This window comes from Durio zibethinus, chromosome 9 (genome assembly GCF_047325235.1).
Source record: "Durio zibethinus cultivar Kanyao isolate XHJ-2024 chromosome 9, ASM4732523v1, whole genome shotgun sequence".
Lineage (NCBI taxonomy): Eukaryota > Viridiplantae > Streptophyta > Magnoliopsida > Malvales > Malvaceae > Durio > Durio zibethinus.
In genome coordinates, this window is record NC_143170.1 from 12,257,530 (window position 1) to 12,278,686 (window position 21,157).

The 21,157-nt window shown below is 32.8% G+C and overlaps 3 protein-coding genes across 3 annotated transcripts; 2 read left to right on the forward strand and 1 right to left on the reverse strand.

Annotated features, from left to right (window-relative positions):
- Positions 1-3,994: 3,994 nt before the first annotated feature.
- LOC111317103 (glutamine synthetase nodule isozyme-like) lies at positions 3,995-6,902 on the reverse strand. Its single transcript, XM_022919452.2, has 12 exons — positions 6,525-6,902; positions 6,307-6,346; positions 6,090-6,193; positions 5,942-5,990; positions 5,735-5,841; positions 5,568-5,655; positions 5,313-5,441; positions 5,115-5,189; positions 4,965-5,018; positions 4,828-4,865; positions 4,511-4,670; positions 3,995-4,404 (listed from the first exon to the last, which is right to left on the reverse strand). Exons 1-12 carry the CDS (start codon positions 6,596-6,598, stop codon positions 4,252-4,254), a joined length of 1,071 nt encoding a protein of 356 aa, XP_022775187.2. The 5' UTR covers positions 6,599-6,902; the 3' UTR covers positions 3,995-4,251.
- Positions 6,903-9,566: 2,664 nt separating this feature from the next.
- LOC149516808 (uncharacterized) lies at positions 9,567-10,581 on the forward strand. The gene is made up of 2 exons (XM_089765220.1): positions 9,567-9,660; positions 9,821-10,581. The coding sequence occupies exons 1-2, from the start codon at positions 9,567-9,569 to the stop codon at positions 10,579-10,581; spliced, it is 855 nt and encodes a 284-aa protein (XP_089621346.1).
- A 1,358-nt stretch (positions 10,582-11,939) lies between these two features.
- On the forward strand, positions 11,940-19,098 carry LOC149516809 (uncharacterized). Its single transcript, XM_089765221.1, has 4 exons — positions 11,940-12,116; positions 18,132-18,212; positions 18,281-18,818; positions 18,905-19,098. The coding sequence occupies exons 1-4, from the start codon at positions 11,940-11,942 to the stop codon at positions 19,096-19,098; spliced, it is 990 nt and encodes a 329-aa protein (XP_089621347.1).
- Positions 19,099-21,157: the final 2,059 nt, after the last annotated feature.

Genomic DNA, 21,157 nt, shown 5'->3' on the forward strand with positions numbered 1-21,157 from the left:
ACACAAAAACATGAATATGTCTACACAAATTATAGACCATAATAAAAAATGACTTAAGCTAAAAATAAGCATCACAAGAAATTCATTTACTTAAGTTATGTTGCAATCATGTCAAGTCAAAAAAAATTACATTTATCATATATACACACACTTGACAAGAACAATAGATGAACCAATAACACATATCATTTACAAGCAAGTAGTTCATCGTATTCAAAATTACAAATCAAGAAATATATCAATTGAGCACAAGATTCAAAATATTTCATAAAATTAATAAAACATTTAAGCACAAAAATAAGCATATTTTACAAGAGTATTTCACAAATTAAAAATAGACAATTTAAGCACTTTCAAATCACAAGTATTAAGGTCAACTTGAACCAATCATCATATGAGCACATACCTTGACAAAAAACATAGATGAACAAAGAATCAATATATGTTACTTAAGCACATAAAATTTTTCAATTCATCAATACAAGAGAAGAAATAAATCTTGAATTAATAAAGATAATGAATTAAATCATACTTCAAGATTATTTCATAAGAAGTCAAGAGATGAACAATCAAACAACAATATATATTATTTAAGCACAAGATGATCATCAATTTTTAAAATCATAAATCAAGAGTTAAAACATTTATGTATAACACAATCAAGTTTAAATAATTCACAAGATCCAAACATTATAAACAAATTTGAGCAATTTTAAACATCATGGTGATATAAGCATGTTTAACAATCACAAATCAATAAAAAAATTTATCAACAAAAGTATGCTCAAGCAATTTAACACCACAAACAATTTCAGCAAGCATCTCAAACATACTTAAAGAGCAAAATAAATGCATATTGAATGAAAGCTTACATTTTCTCAAGATTATGCAACATATATCTTGTTAACCAAATTTTGCATAATCAATCAAGCATTCAAATTTCATAAAAAATAGGTAACCAAATTCAAATTCTCTTCAAATAAAAGTTTAAAGGTTACCCATCTCTATTGTGTGTCTAGAGTATTCAATCTTCATTCTTACATTGTGGTTATTTGCTCTAGCATACCTACAAGAGACAATCTCATTTGATTTTTGGTACCCAAATTGCTTTGAGTCCTTCAAAGTTAGTGAGCAAGTTTCTTGTTCCTTTAGGAACCCATACTTGCCTAATTCGAAATGAAACTTTTCTTTTAATAGGACAAGTATGTATAATATGACCATGAAAATTATAAAAATTACATTTAATCATTTTACTACTTAAGCTTTTGTTTAAAAGCTCTTGTTTTTCATTCATCAAAACTTCAAATTTCTTTCTTAATTCTAAATTCTCTTTTTCTAGCATTTCATTTTTCTTTTGACAAGCTTCAAAATTCATTTTTAATTTATCATTTTCCTTTTCTAAATCATTCTTTGAATTCATTAAAAATTCATTTTCAACTTTTAATTTTGAAATCATTTTCTTATATTTCAAATGCATATTTTCAAACTCAATTACTAAATCATTGTAAGCATCTTATAACTCATCAAAAGTATAAGAGTTTGAATCACAAGAGTTAGAGGTTACCTTTGGTTCCTCAATAGCCATAAGACATGGTGTATGTTGGTTGGAAATTTATCTTTTATATAACTCATCCAACTTTCTCCATATATCATTTGAGGTTGAGCATTTTGAGATCAAGTTGAAGCTGTAATCATCTAAAGCTCCATAGAGAATGCACTTGGCATTTGCATCATTTATTATTTGCCTCATGTAGCTTGCATCATTTGAAGGAATTCTAAGCCTTTTTTCAACCACATTCCAAGCTCTAAAATTTTGGGCCATTATGAATATCTTCATTCTCCTTCTCCATTCATAAAATTCAAATTCATCAATCATGGGAGCTTTGAGGACTTTCTCACAATCTCGAAATCAAAATTGAGCCATAGGATCTTTACTCAAGGTGATTAAACCTACAAAAAGAGACCAAAGCTCTGATACCAATTTTCAGGATCAAGTGCTTACCACTACATCAAAAGCTATAGCTGATAGTGAAGGCGTAACTCTATTTTTTTTTTTTTTTGGTAATGTAGAGCCCTAAGCGACAGGTGGACATAAGGGGCTTTGTAAAGCCTTAATGGGATACCTCACCCATTAAGCTTCTGTAAGTTGGGTTGTCCTACACCGAAATTCAATCCACCATGAAATATTTCACCTAAATGAATCAACATACCGAATCTCTAAGAGAGATTGCTGAACCTTATAATCCAACAAATTTGATCCATATAAAAAAAATGTTCTGAATGGAATTGAATATCATAGTTTTGAATTGATTTTCATATTTTTTTGCCCCTAATAAAAATAAAATTTTCCTTTTAAAAAATATTTTATGAATTTTTCTATCACAATTTTAAGTTAATAAAATAAGATATATAACTTAAAAATATTTTTTATGTTAAGCTCTTGTATCCCAATTTAACCTATTTGCTTTTTAATATTAACTTAAAAGTAATGAAAAAAAATAAAAAATGTTAATAAATATTGTTAGTATTTTATTATTATTATTATTATTATTATTATTATTATTGCATTAATTATTTTGTGCGAGAATTAATGGTATAAGGGTTAATAACTTAAAATTAGCTTTTTTAAAAAAATTTTAAATTTAATATTTAAAAATAATTATATTAATATAAAATACATAAAACAAATAATAATTTATTCCATCACGACACTCCATATACTTTTGTTGCATATAGAATATCTGCATCAATTTATTATTTTATTCAAAACTTATTTTAAATATATGAATAAAATATTTTACGAAATATTTCAGTTCCGTTAGCTTTTGCCCAAAAGTGAAAGTACAATAGCAAAATTCATCCAAATCGAAGTACATTGGCAAAATTCAACCTTCACCTGCAGTACAGTGAAAAAATTGCCTGTTATCCCTTTCATTCATTTCAACGTTTTTTTTTTTTTTTTTTTTTTTTTTTTTTTTTCATATTAAGTTTTTGATAGAAAAGATACAGACATGTCAATAATTATGTAATCTAGTGATATAAAATCTTATATTTTTAATTTGTAATAATTTCAATAATTATGTAAGTTATTGATATAAAATATTATATTTTAAATTTTTAATAATTTCAAGTAGAAAAATATAGCTGATACTGTTTACGGATCAGTGTCGTGTGAGTATATAATCGGTAATTTGGAGTCAGATTTAATATATAGAACAATACTAGTTGAGACTGTTACACGATAAAAGGTAAAGTAATGATTGTCAACACATGGTTAATTTATTAGTAATAATCATTAAAGCAATTTTAAAATACTATGCTAAAAACTGTTATGGCTTCAAATGGTAGATTTTTTTTTTTATTCTTTTTGATCCATTTTTGCGAAAAAGAAAAACCAGACAAAAAGCAAAGAAATCAAAACATCTATCAAACAGAATCTATTAGATAAAATTTAATATTTTTAATTAAGATAAAACCTTAATTAATGCATTAACACAAAAGCTTTTCATTATGCACTTATGGCATTCTTCCATTTTCCTTGGATAACTTGTTCCAAGCCTTCCATGTACTCTACACAAACCCTATTTCTTTTATAAAAAATTTTGATTAATCTTTTTAGTTAATATTTGAACAAAATGAAAATAGGCCGATGACGTGAAATAACCATTTTTATAAGATTCTCTCTTCTTCAATTATAAGAAGAATCCAAAAAAATATTAGTAGCTGTAATTGCTTTTTTTCTGATACAGTGACAACGACAAGTTGAAAGTTATTAATATATTACAATTTATCAATCATAATTCAAAATTATATAAAATTTATCCAAATCTTTTAAGAAATTCATATTTATAAGTGATTGATACTTACATAATTTTTTAATTATAAAATTATTGTAAAAAAAGTTTTAAATGAAATGCTGAATATTTGTAAAAGTACAAAAAAACAGAAAGCAACTTTCCAAAATTTTATTTTTCTTAAGAAAAAAGAGAGAAGAGGAGCGAAAGGACCATTCCAGTTTTGATGCCATTGTATTATTGCCAGCAAATTCCGGGAAAATATAAAGAGGAAGTAGTATTCCCAAGACACCATACACGTTGCGGAACTACCACTAAGATAAAGCCAGCTGGTAAGGAATACTAGCAGGTATTTATCAATGTTTCCCATAAATAAGATAGAAATATTGAGGTAAAACAACCATAACATTAACCAGAAGGCAAGAAATGGTGGTTTTCCGCATTCAAGTCTCCAGTCTCAAGGTTTCCAGAGGATGGTTGTCTCAGCAATCATGGAAGTGACAACATACGGATCCATATTTGAAGCAGGCCTCCTGTCCTCAAAGTAACCTTTGCTTGCCTTCTCTGTGTCTCTGCCAACTCTAACAGAGGCTCCACGGTTTGCCACTCCCTGTCAAATTCAAACACACAAATTTTGATTCATTCCATGTTCCAATCTTCGGAAATTCAAAGGATATGATTTAACATGAATAGAACAGGTGGGAAGAAATTCATACCCATGAGAAGGTGTTAATGTCGGCTGTTTCATGTCTTCCGGTCAAACGGCGCTCATTGCCTTCCCCATAGGCAGCAATGTGTTCCTTGTGCCTCAGTTTAAGATTTTCAATGGCTTTCTTGATGACCTCAAAACCACCATCATTTCTCATGGACTTGGTGCTGAAATTAATTACCAGAACATTGCAAAGGCAGGTCAGAGGATTTTAAAGAAGATGACATAAAAACACAACCATTTTCTTTTTGCTATCATATATTTATTCACATCTGCAACAGCAGCTAGATTCTAAACTAGATTTTACAAATCACATATATTAACCTGTAGTTTGCGTGTGCGCCAGCCCCATTCCAGTCACCCTGGTCAGTCAGACAAACAAAAGAGATGATGCGTTTTGCATTATTAACATAAAAGATATAAATTTTTAAATCAGTCAAACCTCAAGGTTGAAATCCAACCTGGATAGGTTTAGGGTCAAAAGTTAGAACCACTCCAGCAATTTCAGTAATCCTCTGTCATTGAAGAAAAAAATATTCCAAACTATTCAGTGAAGAAATTAAGAGTTAAACCACATTGCTGCAGTCTATGCTCTAGCAAGTTTAAATTACCTCTAGAATGTAACGAGCCACCCACACCTCATCACCTGCAGAGATACCAACAGCAGGGCCAACTTGGAATTCCCACTATGTAAGAGATGAACACCATCAGGGAAATAAAATTCTAATTTTTTATGTTTACGGATAAAATGCTGAAAAACAAATTTCTGGCAAAAGACACCGATTAAAAGAACAGAAGGGTGCATCTACCTGGCCAGGCATCACCTCTCCATTGATGCCACTAATGTTGACGCCAGCATAAATACAGGCTTTGTAATGGGAGTCCACAATGTCACGGCCAAAGGCCTTGTCAGCACCAACACCACAGTAGTAGGGACCCTATTAACCCAAAAAATATTGCCATTTATTTTTTAAAATAAATGGAAAACCAGCAGATAAACAACAATTTAAAAAAAAAAAGAAGGAAAAACTACAAGTTGAAGAGGAAAAATTAAATTTGGTTACCTGGGGTCCAGGATAACCCCCAGTAGGCCACCCAATTGGCCATTTAACACCTTTTTGCAGCAAAGTATACTCCTGCTCTATCCCATACCTGTATATTTGTTGCAAGAATATATATATGTTTATAAAAGGGAAAATTCATGAAAATTCATAGTTAAAACAGAACAAACCAGGGTTCTTCAGCAACAACTTCAGGGTGGCTAAATATTTTTGCCGCATTAAATCTCTTATTTGATGGAATTGGTTCACCAGCAGGAGTGTAGGCATCACACATCACCTAAACATTTAGGAACAAATACATAGAGCATTAAGCTAATTGGACTTTATGTATTTAACTATTCAGTCAAAATATTGTACATGAAATGAAAGGGACAAACCAGAATGTTGTTGCCTCTTCTGAATGGGTCCTTGAATATTGCTTGTGGGCTATTTTGGGAAAAGAAATGCAAATTTGTATCCTATCATCAACTAAGTTATGAAATGGGAAAGGAGAGAGAAATGGAGACAGAGAATGGCAGAGCATACTATAAGATGACTTCACTGTCTTCCCCAGGAGCTTGACCAGTGCTTGAACCATCATAATTCCATTGTGGCAGCTTTTGAGGATCACTCACTGGGGCAGGAAGAGTCTGTATGTCCCAATATAAATCAAAAACCATAATACTAACAAGAAAAGAGAGCAAAATAAATAAAAAAAAAAGTTATAGAAATTAATAAACAAAACAAGAAATCATAGATTTACCCTGGCTTTGCTCCTAAGGTCCATCCCAGATCCACCAATCCTGTTCAATGATTGATCACATAGACACAGCAGAAAATCATGATTGATTCAGAATTTGACCAACAGTCCTTTAAACCAAAAGAAAGAAATATGATACTACCACTACAACTACTCATACTAAGACATGAAATAAGGGGAAATATGGAAGCAAAAGATCTGGGAAAACGAAGAAAAGATACCATATATACTCAGCAATAACCTTCTCAGAGGTATCTGAGAGGTTGAGGTTGACAAGATCTGAGAGCAGAGACATGTCTGCAAACAAAAACTAAAGGGAAAAGCGATGGAAGAGGGTTAAACAGGGAAGGGTTTTTGCTTTCAGGATTTATATCTAACTGTATAATCTGTGCGAGACTGTCGGTAGCTGCTGCAATGCTGAAGCACGAGGGTAGAGAATCCAGATGAGTTGGGAGTTCATTTTATAGTGGAATTTGGAGGCGTTGCGACTTGCACAGCCTACTTGGAAAAAGTTATCTTTAAACCCTATAAATTAAAGCAAGCAAAAAAGAGCTGTTTTCTTAAGAAAGGTGGTGGCCGATGATGAAAGAAACGATGGCAACTACTAACCCCAAAAATAAATAAATAATAGTGTTTTTCTTCGTAGCTATTGGAATTACTATTGACATTAGTTGTCTGCGGTATGCGCGGCCATTCGAACTTGCTACTTTATTTTTATGGATAATAAAACAAAAATTAATGTAAATCTTTTTTTTAAAAAAATACATGTATAATGCTCTTTTCATTTCACATTATTAATCTCTTTTCATATAATGTAAAGAATTTTGATTTTGGTTTATATAATATTAATTTTTTTTTATAAATTTGATGTTTTATAGTTTCTAATAGAAAAAAGTAAAATAAAAAATAAAAAATAATTTTGAATATAAAAAGCAAAAGATTTAAGTGTTAAAAAATCACATAATTTTAAAATATCTAAAAATAAAAAATGAAACAAAGGGACTAGTAAGAATTATAAAAATTAATTTGAAAAAATAAAAAAGTTAACTTAAGAATTAGTAGTAGGTAAAGCTTAGAAAGGGAGAAAAATATAAAAGAATCATCTAAATTGAACTAACATGATATCAACGTGTTTATGTTTAGAAATTACTTATGTTCGGTATGAAGCAGGGAAAAAGATGAGCAAAGTTGTTTTTTTCCCTATATATTTTACAAAAAAGATGGAAATAGAGTGAAAGAAAATATTATGTATAAAAAATTGAAAATAAAGTTGTCAATAAATGTTTAATTTAAGTAGAAAAATGTTTTCCTTCCATTAATTGAAAGAATTAAATTTAGAAGAAGATAAACGAGAAAATCTATCTGTTTTCTTTTCCTTCTCCTATTTCTCTTATCAAAGAAAGAAACATTATTTTCTTTTCATTCCTTTCTTCCCTTGGTGTGCCTCTCTTAACAGAGCGAGCATTTGACATTCTTGTTATACCTTATATATAAAGGTAAGTTAACCTTCATAAACGTTCTTAATTCTTTTTCACTCTTTTATTATTTTAATTTACTACTATTTATTTATGAAATCCTGACTCTAATTGCGACGTCCTTTAATTATCTCTATTTTTTTATTGAACGTTATTTACGATAGATTTTAACTTCAACAAATTCAATTCCTCGCTAAGCACACAAGCACCAGTTGAAGTCTCCTATCCTGGGAGGAGTCTAGTTTTGACTTTTGCAAGAGTTTTTCCTAAGCACTTCTTTGAAGTTTTTGGGGAGTTAGTTCATTGTGTTAGTTAGTGTCTACCACTAGAGTAAAGGGGCGTAGGTTGAGTATGGCAGATAAGTTAGAGGAATTGTGGAAAAATTTATCATTCATAGAGGAGGAGTTGTAGGGTTTGGCCAAATGATTGATAACTAATAATGCTAAAGCGGATGAGGAGAGATGGGTGGTGGGAAAGCTTTTAACTCAAAAGACATTTCAATCAGGAGGCCTTCATCAGTACATTGAAAATCGTGTGGAGGCTAGCGAAAAAGGTGGAGATAATGCACTTAAACTTTATTACTATTCAAGTTTGCAATGAAGGGTGACAAGGAAAGAGTGCTTGGAGGGGCACCGTGGACATTCGATAAACATGTACTGTTGATGGAGGACTATAAGGCGAGATTTTGCCCTACTAATATAGCTTCCACAAAGCAAGCTTCTGGGTTAGAGTGTATGGACTTCCATTAGGAATGAGATGCCAAGATATAGGTAAATGCATGTCAGAAAAAGTAGGCAAGTTGCCAGAGGTGGATGAAGGGCTCGGGGGAGGTGAATGGACTAGATTTCTACACTTTAGAGTTGTCGTTGACATCCGTAAACTACTAAGGTGATTAATATTAATTTGGGGAAGGAATGGCTAGGCTATCATGAGGAGGCTGGGTATGAAAGGCTTCCCAACTTTTACTACAAGTGTGGCATCATTGGACACATTTAGGCTGATTATGGAATGCAAGGCCATCCAGAGGATGGGAATGTGGCAAAGGCTCAATATGGAGAATGGCTTAGGGCATTGCCACCAAAAGGGAGATATGCAAGGGGCGGCTTGGCTAACTTCAGGGGTGCAGGCCATGCGAAGGCGGCGAGAAAAGAAAAGACTAGACAAGGAAGGGTTAATGATGATGGAAGGCTGAATAATGGTGGCACAAATCATGAGGGCATGAGATCTCAAGAAGGAATTTCAGGAATGCCCATGATTTGCTACTCAATCACGGCGTAAAATATCAGGGATTCTTAGGAATTTAAACATGGATAGAAGAGAGTTAAAAATGGAATATGCTGGGGGAAATTCCATGCAAGCTCACGTGGGTAGTAGTGGGGAAATGTTGCCATATAATAACAATAGAAAAAGAACTATGTGGGGCCTTAACATTAAATTTTTTTTGTAAGAAAAATTTGAAGTCGACATATTATTCAGATTTTGAAGTTAAGTTAAGATGTATTTTATCTCACAATTTAGATAAATAATTATAAATTGTGCATTCAAAATGATCCAATAAATAATCATTAATAAGATTCAAATCCAAAAATTTTTCATAAAAAATAAAAGATTTTAACCAATTGAACCATCTAATTATTGGTCGCCCTCAACGTTAATTAGTTCTCAGAAAAAGCCCGCTATGTTGCCTGAGACAATGACATACGATGAGATAATGGAATCGACAATGGAAGAGAGTAAAAACAAGCGAGCCACTGAAGGGGTGGCAGCTGTGGGGGTGGCTTTTCGAACATGACAACTACTCCAGAGTTGATGAATGTTGAACTGGATGAAAGTCAGAAGGAAGATATCGAAGAGCTATCCAAGAAGGAAAGTGGAAAGAAAAGTAAGCACGAACATAAAATACGTAACTCGAGCCATGCCATGCAAGTTAGTCACGTAGGTGTGGAGTCGAAAAAGGATCTAGAAAAGACTTCTATTGAAGAGTATGTAGAGAAAGAAAGCCAAACCAAGAAAGGAGAATAGTGGGGGTTGATATGCACCAGATGAAAAGCGAAACGGCGGAGATTACTGTTGTGGGCTTGAGAACCCTTGGACAATTCGAGCCCTTCACGAGAAAGTGAAGAGGGAAGATCCTGACATTATCTTTTTAAGTGAGACATTCTTAAAGGGTAATACATTGGATAGAACCAAGAGAAGATGTAACATGAATTCAATGTTTAGGGTGGATGTGGTGGGTCAGAGTAGGGGTCTTGGGATGCTGTGGAAGGGGACTATGGAGCTCAATTTACCAAGTTTTTCTAAACATCATATTGAAATGGAGGTTGTGGATGAAAATGGGCAAGAATGGCGTGTCACGGGATTTTACGGGAAACCAAGGATAGTTGACAGGCACCAAACTTGGCGACGGCTGGAGAGGTTAGCCTCTCAGTGTTCAAAATCGTGGCTCTGTTTAAAGGATTTCAATGAGATTTTATGGAGCTCTGAAAAGCAAGAAGGTAATATTCGACCACACAGACAAATAGAAAAGTTTAGATGGGCCATTTTGGGAGTCAAGGTGGAAGAATTATGCTTTTGTGGCTTGTGGTACATGTGGAAAAGAGGTAAGGAGTCCCATACTGTTATTTGCGAGAGGCTAGATAGGGGACTGGGAAATAAAGCTTGGATTGAGTTGTTTCCAATGCACACAGTTACAAACCTTGTGTTTACAATTTTTTATTGTAACCCAGTTATTGTGGATAGTGAAGGATGCAAGGTCACAAGAGGTAGAAGTAGGAAGATGGAAGAAAGCGAGTTTCTCTTTTGAAGCTTCTTGGACGAAGGAAATTGAAATAGAAAACATCATAAAAAAATATGTGGGCCGAGCATACGCAGGTGGGTATTCATATGAGATTGAGACAGATTGGGATGGGGCTAAAGGCATGGAATAAGGCAAGGAATGAAAGCCACCAAAGGGTCGTGTCTAGACTAAAAGAGGAGTATAAGGAACTTAAATCCATGGAGCCCACAGATGACAAACTGAGAAAGACAGAGGCTTTGTGCAAGGAGTTGAATATAGCTATGCAGAAGGAAGAGCTCTATTGGTTGCAGCAGGCGAAGGTGAATTGGCTTAAAGAAAAGGACAAAAATACTTTTTATTTCTATACACAGGCAATGGCCAGAAGAAGGAATAACATGATTAAAGGTCTAAAAAATGATGATGGGATTTGGGTTGATAGTGTGGATGAGATACAAGAGATGATAGTCCAGTATTTCCAAAATCTATATAATTCTTAAAAGCCTAGTCATATTGAGGACATTATGGAAGCTGTTGAGTGCAAAATAACAACTGAAATGAATGCACAGCAGGTGGCAGAGTTCAAAGATGAGGAAGTTCGTGCAGCTATAAAGCATATGCATCCAACTAAAGCACCAAGCCCGGTGGCATGCCAGCCATTTTCTACCAAAAGTTTTGAAACATTATGGGAGCTGATGTAATTGCTTTCTACCTATCATTTTTTAGTAGGGGACATCATTGGAAGAGGTAAATGGCACTAATATTGTTCTTATCCCTTAGATAAAAAAACCCAAAGAAAGTTACTAGTTTTCAACTTATTAGCCTCTATAATGTAATTTATAAAATTATTGTGAAGGTCCTTATGGACCAGTTTAAGTGTATACTTCCCCATTGTGTTAGTGAGAATAAGAGTGCCTTTATACCGAGAAGATTAATCATTGATATTGTTTTTACTGCTTATGAGATTATTTACAAACTCAAGATGAAAAGCAAGGGTAAAGAAGGCTTTATAACGCTCAAACTTAACATGAGTAAGGCATATAATAGGGTTAAGTGGTCGTTTTTAGAGGCTATGATGTATAAGCTTGGATTCCATCCTCGATTGATAGATCTTATAATGCGATGTATTACTTCTATGCCCTACTCTATGGTGTTAAATGGTGATGTTTCTGATAGATTTCCCACGAAAGGGGTTATGCCAGGGTGACCCGTTATCGCCTTATTTATTTCTACTATGTACTGAAGGTTTCTCCGCTCTCCTCACAAAACATCAACGAGGAAATCACCTCACTGGTGTGCAAGCTAGTAGGAATGGGCCAATAATCACTTATCTCTTTCTCGTAGATGAGAGTTTGCTGTTTCTCAAGGCAAACCAAAACTAATGTGAAATGGTAAGAAGCGTGCTACAGGTTTATAAGACTGGTTCTCGTCAGCAGATTAACTTGGAGAAATCTCTAGTATACTTCAGTAGGAATATGGATAAAGGGAACCGTGAAAGAGTGAGACAACTACTTGGGGTCAATGAGACATTAGATCTCGAAAAGTACCTTGGGCTGCCAACCATGGTCGGAAGGAAAAAAAAGGGCATTCAATGAGATGAAAGACAGAATTCAGTCGAGGATTGAGCTATGGAGTAGCCGTTTATTATCTATGCGAGGTAAAGAGATATTTATTAAAGCAGTTTTCCAAGCCATTCCATCCTACAGTATAAGTTGTTTCCAATTGCCAAAGAGATTGTGCCAGGAAATCAATAGCTTGATTAGCAACTTTTGGTGGAGTGCAAGGGCAAATGGAATAGGCATGTGCTGGTTGAGATGGGATATGATGTGTATGAGCAAAAGAGAAGATGGCATGGGTTTCAAAAACTTGGAATTTTTTAATTGCGCCCTGTTAGCTAAGCAAGGATGGAGATTACTAAATAACAAATACTCTTTGCTTTACAAAATTCTTAGTGACAAGTACTTCCCAGGCGGTGATTTCATGTCATCAAAATTGGGTTGGGACCCGTCTCTCATGTGGCGCAGCATATGGATGGCACGGTGGGACTTGATGGATGGAATAAGTTGAAGGATCGACGATAGAACCAGGATAAGAGTTTGGAAGTATAAGAAAATTTCATGGAAGACATATACGGACAAAATCATATATATACTTAGTTGTTAAGTAGAAGCGGAAGTGAAAATGAACCTAGCTTGAATTACTGATCATTGAATAAGATCATAATATGAAAATTGTTCGATTCCACAATATAAGTCCTTCACACCGAATACAAGAATTCCTCACTTAGTGTTGTTCAAATGCCTACTCAACTCTCTCTCTTCTTTTCCTTATTTTCTTCTTCATGAAAGACTTTTTTCTCTATATTCTCTATTATATATTAATGGCCGAATGCTTGCTATTCAAGCACCAAAAAATAGATGGCATTTTTTACTTATAAAAAGGAAAACTACCTAAGGCTGTTTAATGATAAGAAAATAAGCTGCCAAGGTTGTTGGTTTCATAGAGTTAAGCCTATTATGGGCAGTTATTCTTACATTTGGTATCAGAGTCAGGTTGGCTTATTTTCTAGTCTCCCACTTGTATAGAATGGGTGTTATGATCTCAAGAATATTTTCTCTATTCTTTGCATCAGGTTCATACAAGAAAATAGACTGTGCGACCGTTATACTTTGAGAGCTCAGGTGCTATATGACTATCAAGTGCATATAGTAACTCATAATCACATATAGTCACTTATATAACTGTTAGGTATGTATAGTAACTCTCAAGTACAAGTAGAGTAAGTATGCAATACATTAGACCCATTCAATTATATTTCAAGTTTCTCACGATCTCTCTTTTATCATATTATATGATATACTTGTGTATTCACAATTATGTTTGACGTTTCAAACATAATTGGTTGACTTGTGAATACAACCAAATGTGACATCAAAATGATATTTCTTTCTTCTAAAATCTCTCTATTTTAATTCAACTGCTATCTAGATATGTCCTATTAGATCGAATTATCTATGACCATTGACAATAATCCAAGATAGCTAACATTAAACTAAAACTTTAAAAAATTGTCAAAGGTCTTTAAGGGTATTAAGTATGATATCCTTTGATCTTAAGGGTCTCACACAATAAGAAGTAGAGATATATTCTTCTATTACCCTTATTGGTTAAACAATACACATGTGGTATGAAACACATGCTATGGTATTATTCTTCTTTTACCAGGGAATGTATGTCTTTCATTATTTATATATTAATACTATACAAGAGATAATTCAGTTACTCCCAGTATCTAATTTAAGTCCATAACTCTACTTGATTTCATTTAATCAATGAGACTTTCATTAGCATACTAAGACAAACAAAGTGAATTGTGGGTTTATTCACTTTTGGTCACAATTCTCGATATTGAGTAACCTTATTTTGATCCCATATTAAGGCGATTCTATTTTAAGCTTGGGCTCTTGATCCATAACTTAAAACTAATCTCATCTCTATGGTTCCAAACCATTGAGGCGATTGCCTATATGAGAAGGCTAATCATTTGTTTGACATACTTTTTGAATCATATCATATATGTACATATACATATACCTGTGTGCATGTATAATGAAATAAAGTATTAAACTTTAACGATATTAATTGTATTCAATATAAGTGAACTTAAATGGGAAAATATCATACATTGTTCATATAAAACTGTTTAATCAATACATATGCTACAATATCTATGCAATCCTAGAGATCTCATGTGATTATTAAACATGTCTCTAGGTATGGGCTTAGTAAACGAATCTGTAATCATCTTATGCATAAAAATGTACTTCATGTTGACTTTCTTTTCTGTAATCACGTCTCTCTTATAGTTATACTTGGTATTTATATGTTTGATCTTATAATGAAATTTGGGATCCTTTGTGACTGCGATTGCAGTTTGACTACCGCAATTCACCAACACTAAGTTGAACTCATCTTTCTCAAGTCCCAAGTGATATAAAAATCTCTTAAGCTAAATAACTTCTTGTATTGCTACTAAAAATGCTACAATTATGGATATTCCTATATAAGTCTATTTCTTACAGCTCCAAGAAATAACTTCACTATTCAGTAAGAAAACATCTAGATTTTCTTTCATCTAAATCTCTTTCCCAATCAGCGTTCGTATAGCCAACCAAATGCATATCACTTCCTTGATAGCACAATAAATAATTCATGGTGCCTTTTAGATATCTCAATATCCTTTTAATAGCTTTTCAATAGGGTTGACCTGAATTGGATTGATATTAGCTTACCATGCCTATGGCATAGTAGATGTTCAGCCTTATGCACAACATAACATGCATAAGGCTCGTAACAATACTAGAGTAAGGAACTTTTACCATTTGTTTCTTTTTTTATGGAGTCTTAGGACATATTCTTTAGTTAAAGCCTTCACTTTTTGTCATAAAAGTATCTATCAGCTTGCAATCTAGCATATTAAATCATTTCAAAACTATTATGCCTATGTATGTAAGTCTATAATTCATAAGGGATGGATGTAACCAATTTAAAAGGTACTCTAGTAAGTATATAAGTAGCAATTAACAACACATCACTATAAAAAAGTGATTGGTAAATTTGCTTAGGCCATCATAGACCTTACCATTTTTAAAAAAGTCTTAGTTCTTCTTTTTGTAAGACCATTTTGTTGTGAAGTCCTAAGAATGGTCAATTACCTATCAATACCCTTTTCATCACATAATTGTCTAAATTTATCAAATAAATACTCACGTTCTGGGCATTTTTTTAATGCTTTAATGTTTCTATCTAATTGATTTTCTACCAAGGTCATATACTTTCTAAAGCACTTTAATGCTTCAGACTTGTGAGAAATCAAATAGATGAACCCCAAAAGCATAGTTTATAGGTGCCAATTCCTTTTACTTCAAATTGTGAATTGTTTCCTATATAGATACATTTTGTTTCACATGGAATCCAACGAAAATTCATGAATGCATTCCTGTCTCATGTTACATGGTTTGTGGCCCTTGAATCTACAAGTCACAAAAGATGTAATTCAGTCATCATAACAATACTAAAAACAAATACAATACTTTAGCATTACAAAAAAATTCTTTAAGGGTTTGTACCTTCTTTGGCTTGTTACATTCATAAGCAAAGTGACCCTTTTGCCACAGTTAAAGCACTTAATTCTCAGTTTGTTCTTCTTAAAATGAGTCTTGGTACCTTATCCTTTACTAGTTTGGCCACTCTTTGGCTTTTTAAAAGCTTTCTCTTTGTTCCCACTATGTGGACTGTGCTTGAAGCTTAAGCTTCTTTTGAACTAAATGATTTCATATATGTATCAACTCTAGACTTAGATTCTTCTATACGATCTTCTTCTAATTGAAAATGATGAGAAACATCAGCACTAGGCTCAAATGCTTCCATATAATATTCCTCTAGTTGAAGATGACGAAAAACATCATTAAGAGTCCTTATATTCTCATTGTGGGTATAATGCACTGTTATAGGCTTCAACTATGTGGTAAAGAACGGATAATAGCTTGAACTTATTGTTCATCTGTCAAAGTGTGACCAAGCTCTTTCAGCTCGTTTATCATGTTTGACATTTCTCTCACATGCTACCTTATATTATGATTAGGTCGTTTCTTGTATGTGTCAAACTTGATAGCAAGATGCTTTTATTTGTTAACTAAAGTTGCACCAAACTTTGCTTTTAGGGCACTCCACATCTCTTTGGCTATTTCATGAGGCTGGAACTTACGGATAATATCATTTTCCATATTGTTAAGCAACGTAACACATATAGTGGAGTTTATCTTTTTCCAGGTCTCATAAGCTTCTCAATCCCTTCTATGCTAGAATGTATTCCCTTTTTCAGGCTCATCAAGAATATTGTTCAGAACATCAAGAACCTCTTATTCTTCAAATACAAACTAGATTTTCATACTTTAGATCTTATAATTCTACATTCAAGAGATATATGCACTAATTAATGCCTAGTATTGCATACTTCTAATTTTGTCACAATGTTATAAATAAAACAATGACAATCATTCACATAAAAATAAAACTAAAAAGTCACTTTGTTTGCAATCAAATTTCATTTTTAAATGTGTTTAATTGTTATTAATTTATTTCATTATGCAAAATCAATTATTCTAAGATAGAACAAATTAATTATCTTAGAACTCCCACTAACCATAAGGTTTCCAACATATAATCAATAACATGTATATATTGATTTCAACAAGCAGGTCTTACAAAAAAATATCATTCAAATCCATAAACTTGTTCATAATTAAAAATATATATATATACTAAATGTTAATAAAACATGTTCCTAATCATTTCAAATGACTTGTCTAAGAATTGGGATAGATTTTAAAAATTCCTTTGATAATTTTGCATTCACATTGCTCATTATGGAGACTTGGGCAAACTAAGAGAGTCATACTCCTCTTTGCTCCCATTTTCACGTATTCTTTCATAAAACCCTTAATTAATATTTCATACTTAGGATAACTCCCTAAAGACATCTAGATATGTCAAATAAGATTCTTTTACCTAGGAGTCAAAAGTGTATATATCCATTAGCATTTTATATTTGATATGATCATTCCTGACACCAATGCTATCACATCATATCAATTCTTGGATCATACCATTAACCTTGATGATATGCCTCTCAATATCATCATTTGGATCTATTCAATATTGTTTTAATTCCATCGTTAGCCATATGACTCTCAAGAATCATGCCAATGTCCTCAGAACGATAGGAGTCCTCACAATAATAGTCATGATTTTCTGTACCATACGACAAAAAATCATGAATTCATGAGTTAACATAAGTCAAAAAAATAATTAAGACTCATCTCAATCATTCTTGTGTGATCCAAAATCCCAAAGTTAATAAGGATAATTTTTTTTCCTTAATACCGAAAAACAAATGAACCAAAATAACAACATCAATGGCATTTCCAAGAATTATCACAACAACATTAATTATATCAAAAACACAAAAAAGTATAATCTCTTATGGATATTCACAATCATGCAAGAACATATCATGTTTCGATTATTAAGAATATACAAACGAATTAGAAAACAAGCCAACCTGCCTCTAATACTAATGTAAGAAAAATTCATGGAAGACATATACGAACAAAATTATATATATATATATATATATATACTTACTTGTTAAGAAGAAGTGGATGCAAAAAAGAACCCAACTTGAATTACTCATCGTTGAACAAGATCACAATACGAAAATTATTCAATTCCACAACATAATTCCTTCACACTGAATACAAAAATTCCTTATTGAGAATTATTCAAATGCCTACTTAACTCTCTCTCTCTCTCTCTCTCTCTTTTGGTGAGAGACTTTTTTCTCTATATTCTCTACTATATATTAATGGCCGAGTGCTTATTATTCAAACACCAAAAAGTAAGCAGCACTTTTTACTTATAAAAAGGAAAACTGCCTAAGACAGTTTAATGATAAGAAGATAAACTGCCAAGGCGGTTGGTTTCATGGAGTTGCCCATTATGGGTGGTTATTCTTACAGGAAGATAAATGGCTGCCCAATAACAGTGTGCTAATCCCAGGAAACCATGCAAAAAGAATCGTTGGGGAGGACGCAAGAGTGGTAGACCTGTTGGACAACCAAACTAGAAGATGGAATATTAGTTACTGGATAGTGTATTTTCTAATGAGGAAGTAAACCTGATCAGCTCTATTCCGCTAAGCTCAAATAACCACCCTGATGTGGTCACCTGGGGCATCGAGAAAAACGGGTGGCTCTCGGTTCGTAGCGCATACCATATGATAGTGGCTGCTCATGGTTTGCCTAGCATGGCCCAGCTGCATGGACAGGAAGTTACCACAGAAGCAGAAAGACAAACTTGGATGAAATTGTGGAGAGCCAGGGTTCCTAACAAGTTAAAAATCTTTGGATGGAAGTTGAATAAGGGATTCCTACCAACTTTCATTACACTGCGAAGGAGGGGCATCAACGTCCAAAGTGCTTGCCCAAGATGCGGTAACCAAGAAGAAACGGTCAAAGAGGTTTGGGCCATGGCTAGCCTTTCTGCAAGGTGGACTGGGTTTAACCGAGACGTAGAGCAGGGGGATGGCTTCACGAGATTGCAAGGGAGGCATCCACTGACTAGTTGGAACGAGGACTGGTTCTATGTTGTGCTTTATGGCATAGCAGAAACTTATTTGTCAAAGAGGATAAGCACCAAACACCAAGGCAAGTTGTGCGGTAGGCTGAAAGTTATTTGCATTTCAGACAAGCTAATGAAACTTATGCAACATGCAGTACTGTGACGGATGTAGGCTGGGAGACACCACCAGTGGGCTATGCAAAGGCCAACTTTGATGGGGCCCTTAATTTGGCGTTTAAACTAGGTGGAATTGGTGTGCTGATACGGGTTGCTAATGGTGAGGTCTTGGGGGTGGCCACGAGTGGCCACGAGCAAAGTTTCAGTTGTGCAGGACCCAAACACAATAGAGACTCTGGCTGCTGCTAAAGCAATGGAGCTTGGGTCATACATGGAGCTGGAGAATGTCGTTCTTGAAGGTGATGCCTTGCGAGTGATAAATGGGACCGGGTCAGTATCAGAGGACCTCTCTGATGTGGGCAATATTTTGACAGATATCAAAGCTATGAGAAGAGCCTTCAACTCCTTTCAGGCGAGACATATAAAAAGGAATGCTAATGTGGATGTGCATAGTCTTGCCAAACACGCTCTGCATTCTAGCTCAGATAAAAGATGGATGGGAGAATGCCCTGCGCGTATCTTAAGACTAGTAAAATCTGTATCTCAAACTTGATTAGTAATATATTTACCCTTTTCAAATAAAAAAAAAAGAAAGAAAAGAAATCCAATTACTTGCTCGTAAATTAATATAATTATCTCTTTATTTAGATATTGAATTGGAACCCAAAGTTTTGAGTTACCCCAAAATCAAATGTTTAGTGTAATATAATAACAATTTTAAATTTAAACAATTAACAAAAGAATTATTATTCTATATATCAGAAATGAGTTTCTTATTTAAAAAATTATCTACTTTTACGGGCAATGAAATTTGTACACTCCACCAGCATATGCCTTCGTAGGATGTATTTATGAATATTAATTAATTAATTAATTAATTAATTGATTAATTAATGGACACATATTAACTTTTTAATCTTATTTTTTGAGTTTAAATTTTTTTATTACGTATAGAAAATGAACCTTTTTAAAATCCACAAATAGTGTTATACGATTGTCAAATGTCAATATTAATAGTTTAATAGTTGATGCTTTAAATATATTTAAATATACACATACTAATTCTTTAGAGGGCGTTTAACTACAATTATTTTTATTATAATATTACAAATGTTCAATTAAAATCAAGACTTATGTGAGGATCTTTTCACTTATAAGAGTGGATTCCACATTATATTTTGGTAGACCCTATATAATTTTAAAATCAAATTAATTAATTATAGTACAATTATATAAAATTAAAAATTTATTCTTTGTTAATGTATGGGATAATTATCCTTAATACAAACATATAGATGGTATATACGTGCGTGGCTGTTGCGTGTATTTTGTAACTTGAGAGCTAGTCAGTGTCCACCAATAAGTTTTTGCTGATAGTTTAACTTAGTTAACTACTAATAGTTCTTCAATTTTTTTTTTCTACCTGCTAAAAAGGCCTTGAAAAAATATATAAAGTGAGAGTTCAAATATCATTTTATCTGATTTTTATATTTGATTTGATCGTTTTGATTCGGACCAACTTATATGTTTTAATTAGATTGACCTCGTTAAGGCTTTTGGATAATTTTGCATAGATTAAAGTCCAATTCCAATTGAATCATGTGAGCTTGAAGGCTCAATGGACATTTGAGGCTAATAATAAGGCCCATGCCCATTTTGTCAAATTTTAAAGTAATTAAAAAAACAAAACAAAAAGGAAAAAATTGGTTTACTTTCTCGCCGGCCAAAAACTAGCACTATATCTGACTATAGCTTGCTTTTTCCTCATGTTTTATCCCATTTTATCGTAGGACAATTGGATGATACATCCGTTACTTTTCCTTTACCTAAAATCTAGCAAGCATCACCTACAAAGTTGTTAATATCATACCAAATAATGTTTTGTTTTTTTTTTTTTTATAAAAATATGGTATATACTGATACTAGTTATTTCGACATATTATTGTGGATTTTTTAGTTTAGTATAAATATATTTATAAACATATATGAACTTGTACATTTTAATACTATTAATAATCTACAAAATAAATATAAAATATCTTCAAAAATCAAATAAATAAGTTAAAAAGCATAAGAAATAATATCATAAAATTTTCATGATATTTTAAACACTTAATCTGATCGTATGATATTTAAATAAGTATTTTTTTTCATGTAAATATTAAGATAAAAATAAAGAGATGAAAATAAATTAACTAAGGCTTTATGATTGTTAAACTTTCTAAATTGAGCATAATTGCTTTCTTAAAAGAGATTGAAATACTTATAAACTTTTGTTTGAAAAAATAAAGTATAAAAAAAAGAAACT

Excerpts from the sequence above, each read along its gene's own strand:
- LOC111317103 (XM_022919452.2), bottom strand. The coding sequence starts at position 6,598 with ATGTCTCTGCTCTCAGATCTTGTCAACCTCAACCTCTCAGATACCTCT. Across the intron at positions 6,194-6,306 it reads ACCTTAGGAGCAAAGCCAGG|ACTCTTCCTGCCCCAGTGAG; the intron begins GTAAATCTATGA and ends TGGGACATACAG. Across the intron at positions 5,991-6,089 it reads GACAGTGAAGTCATCTTATA|CCCACAAGCAATATTCAAGG; the intron begins GTATGCTCTGCC and ends TTCCCAAAATAG.
- LOC149516808 (XM_089765220.1), top strand. The coding sequence starts at position 9,567 with ATGACAACTACTCCAGAGTTGATGAATGTTGAACTGGATGAAAGTCAG. Across the intron at positions 9,661-9,820 it reads GAAGGAAAGTGGAAAGAAAA|ATGAAAAGCGAAACGGCGGA; the intron begins GTAAGCACGAAC and ends GATATGCACCAG.
- LOC149516809 (XM_089765221.1), top strand. The coding sequence starts at position 11,940 with ATGGTAAGAAGCGTGCTACAGGTTTATAAGACTGGTTCTCGTCAGCAG. Across the intron at positions 12,117-18,131 it reads ACCTTGGGCTGCCAACCATG|GAAGATAAATGGCTGCCCAA; the intron begins GTCGGAAGGAAA and ends TTATTCTTACAG. Across the intron at positions 18,819-18,904 it reads GATAAGCACCAAACACCAAG|GCTGGGAGACACCACCAGTG; the intron begins GCAAGTTGTGCG and ends TGACGGATGTAG.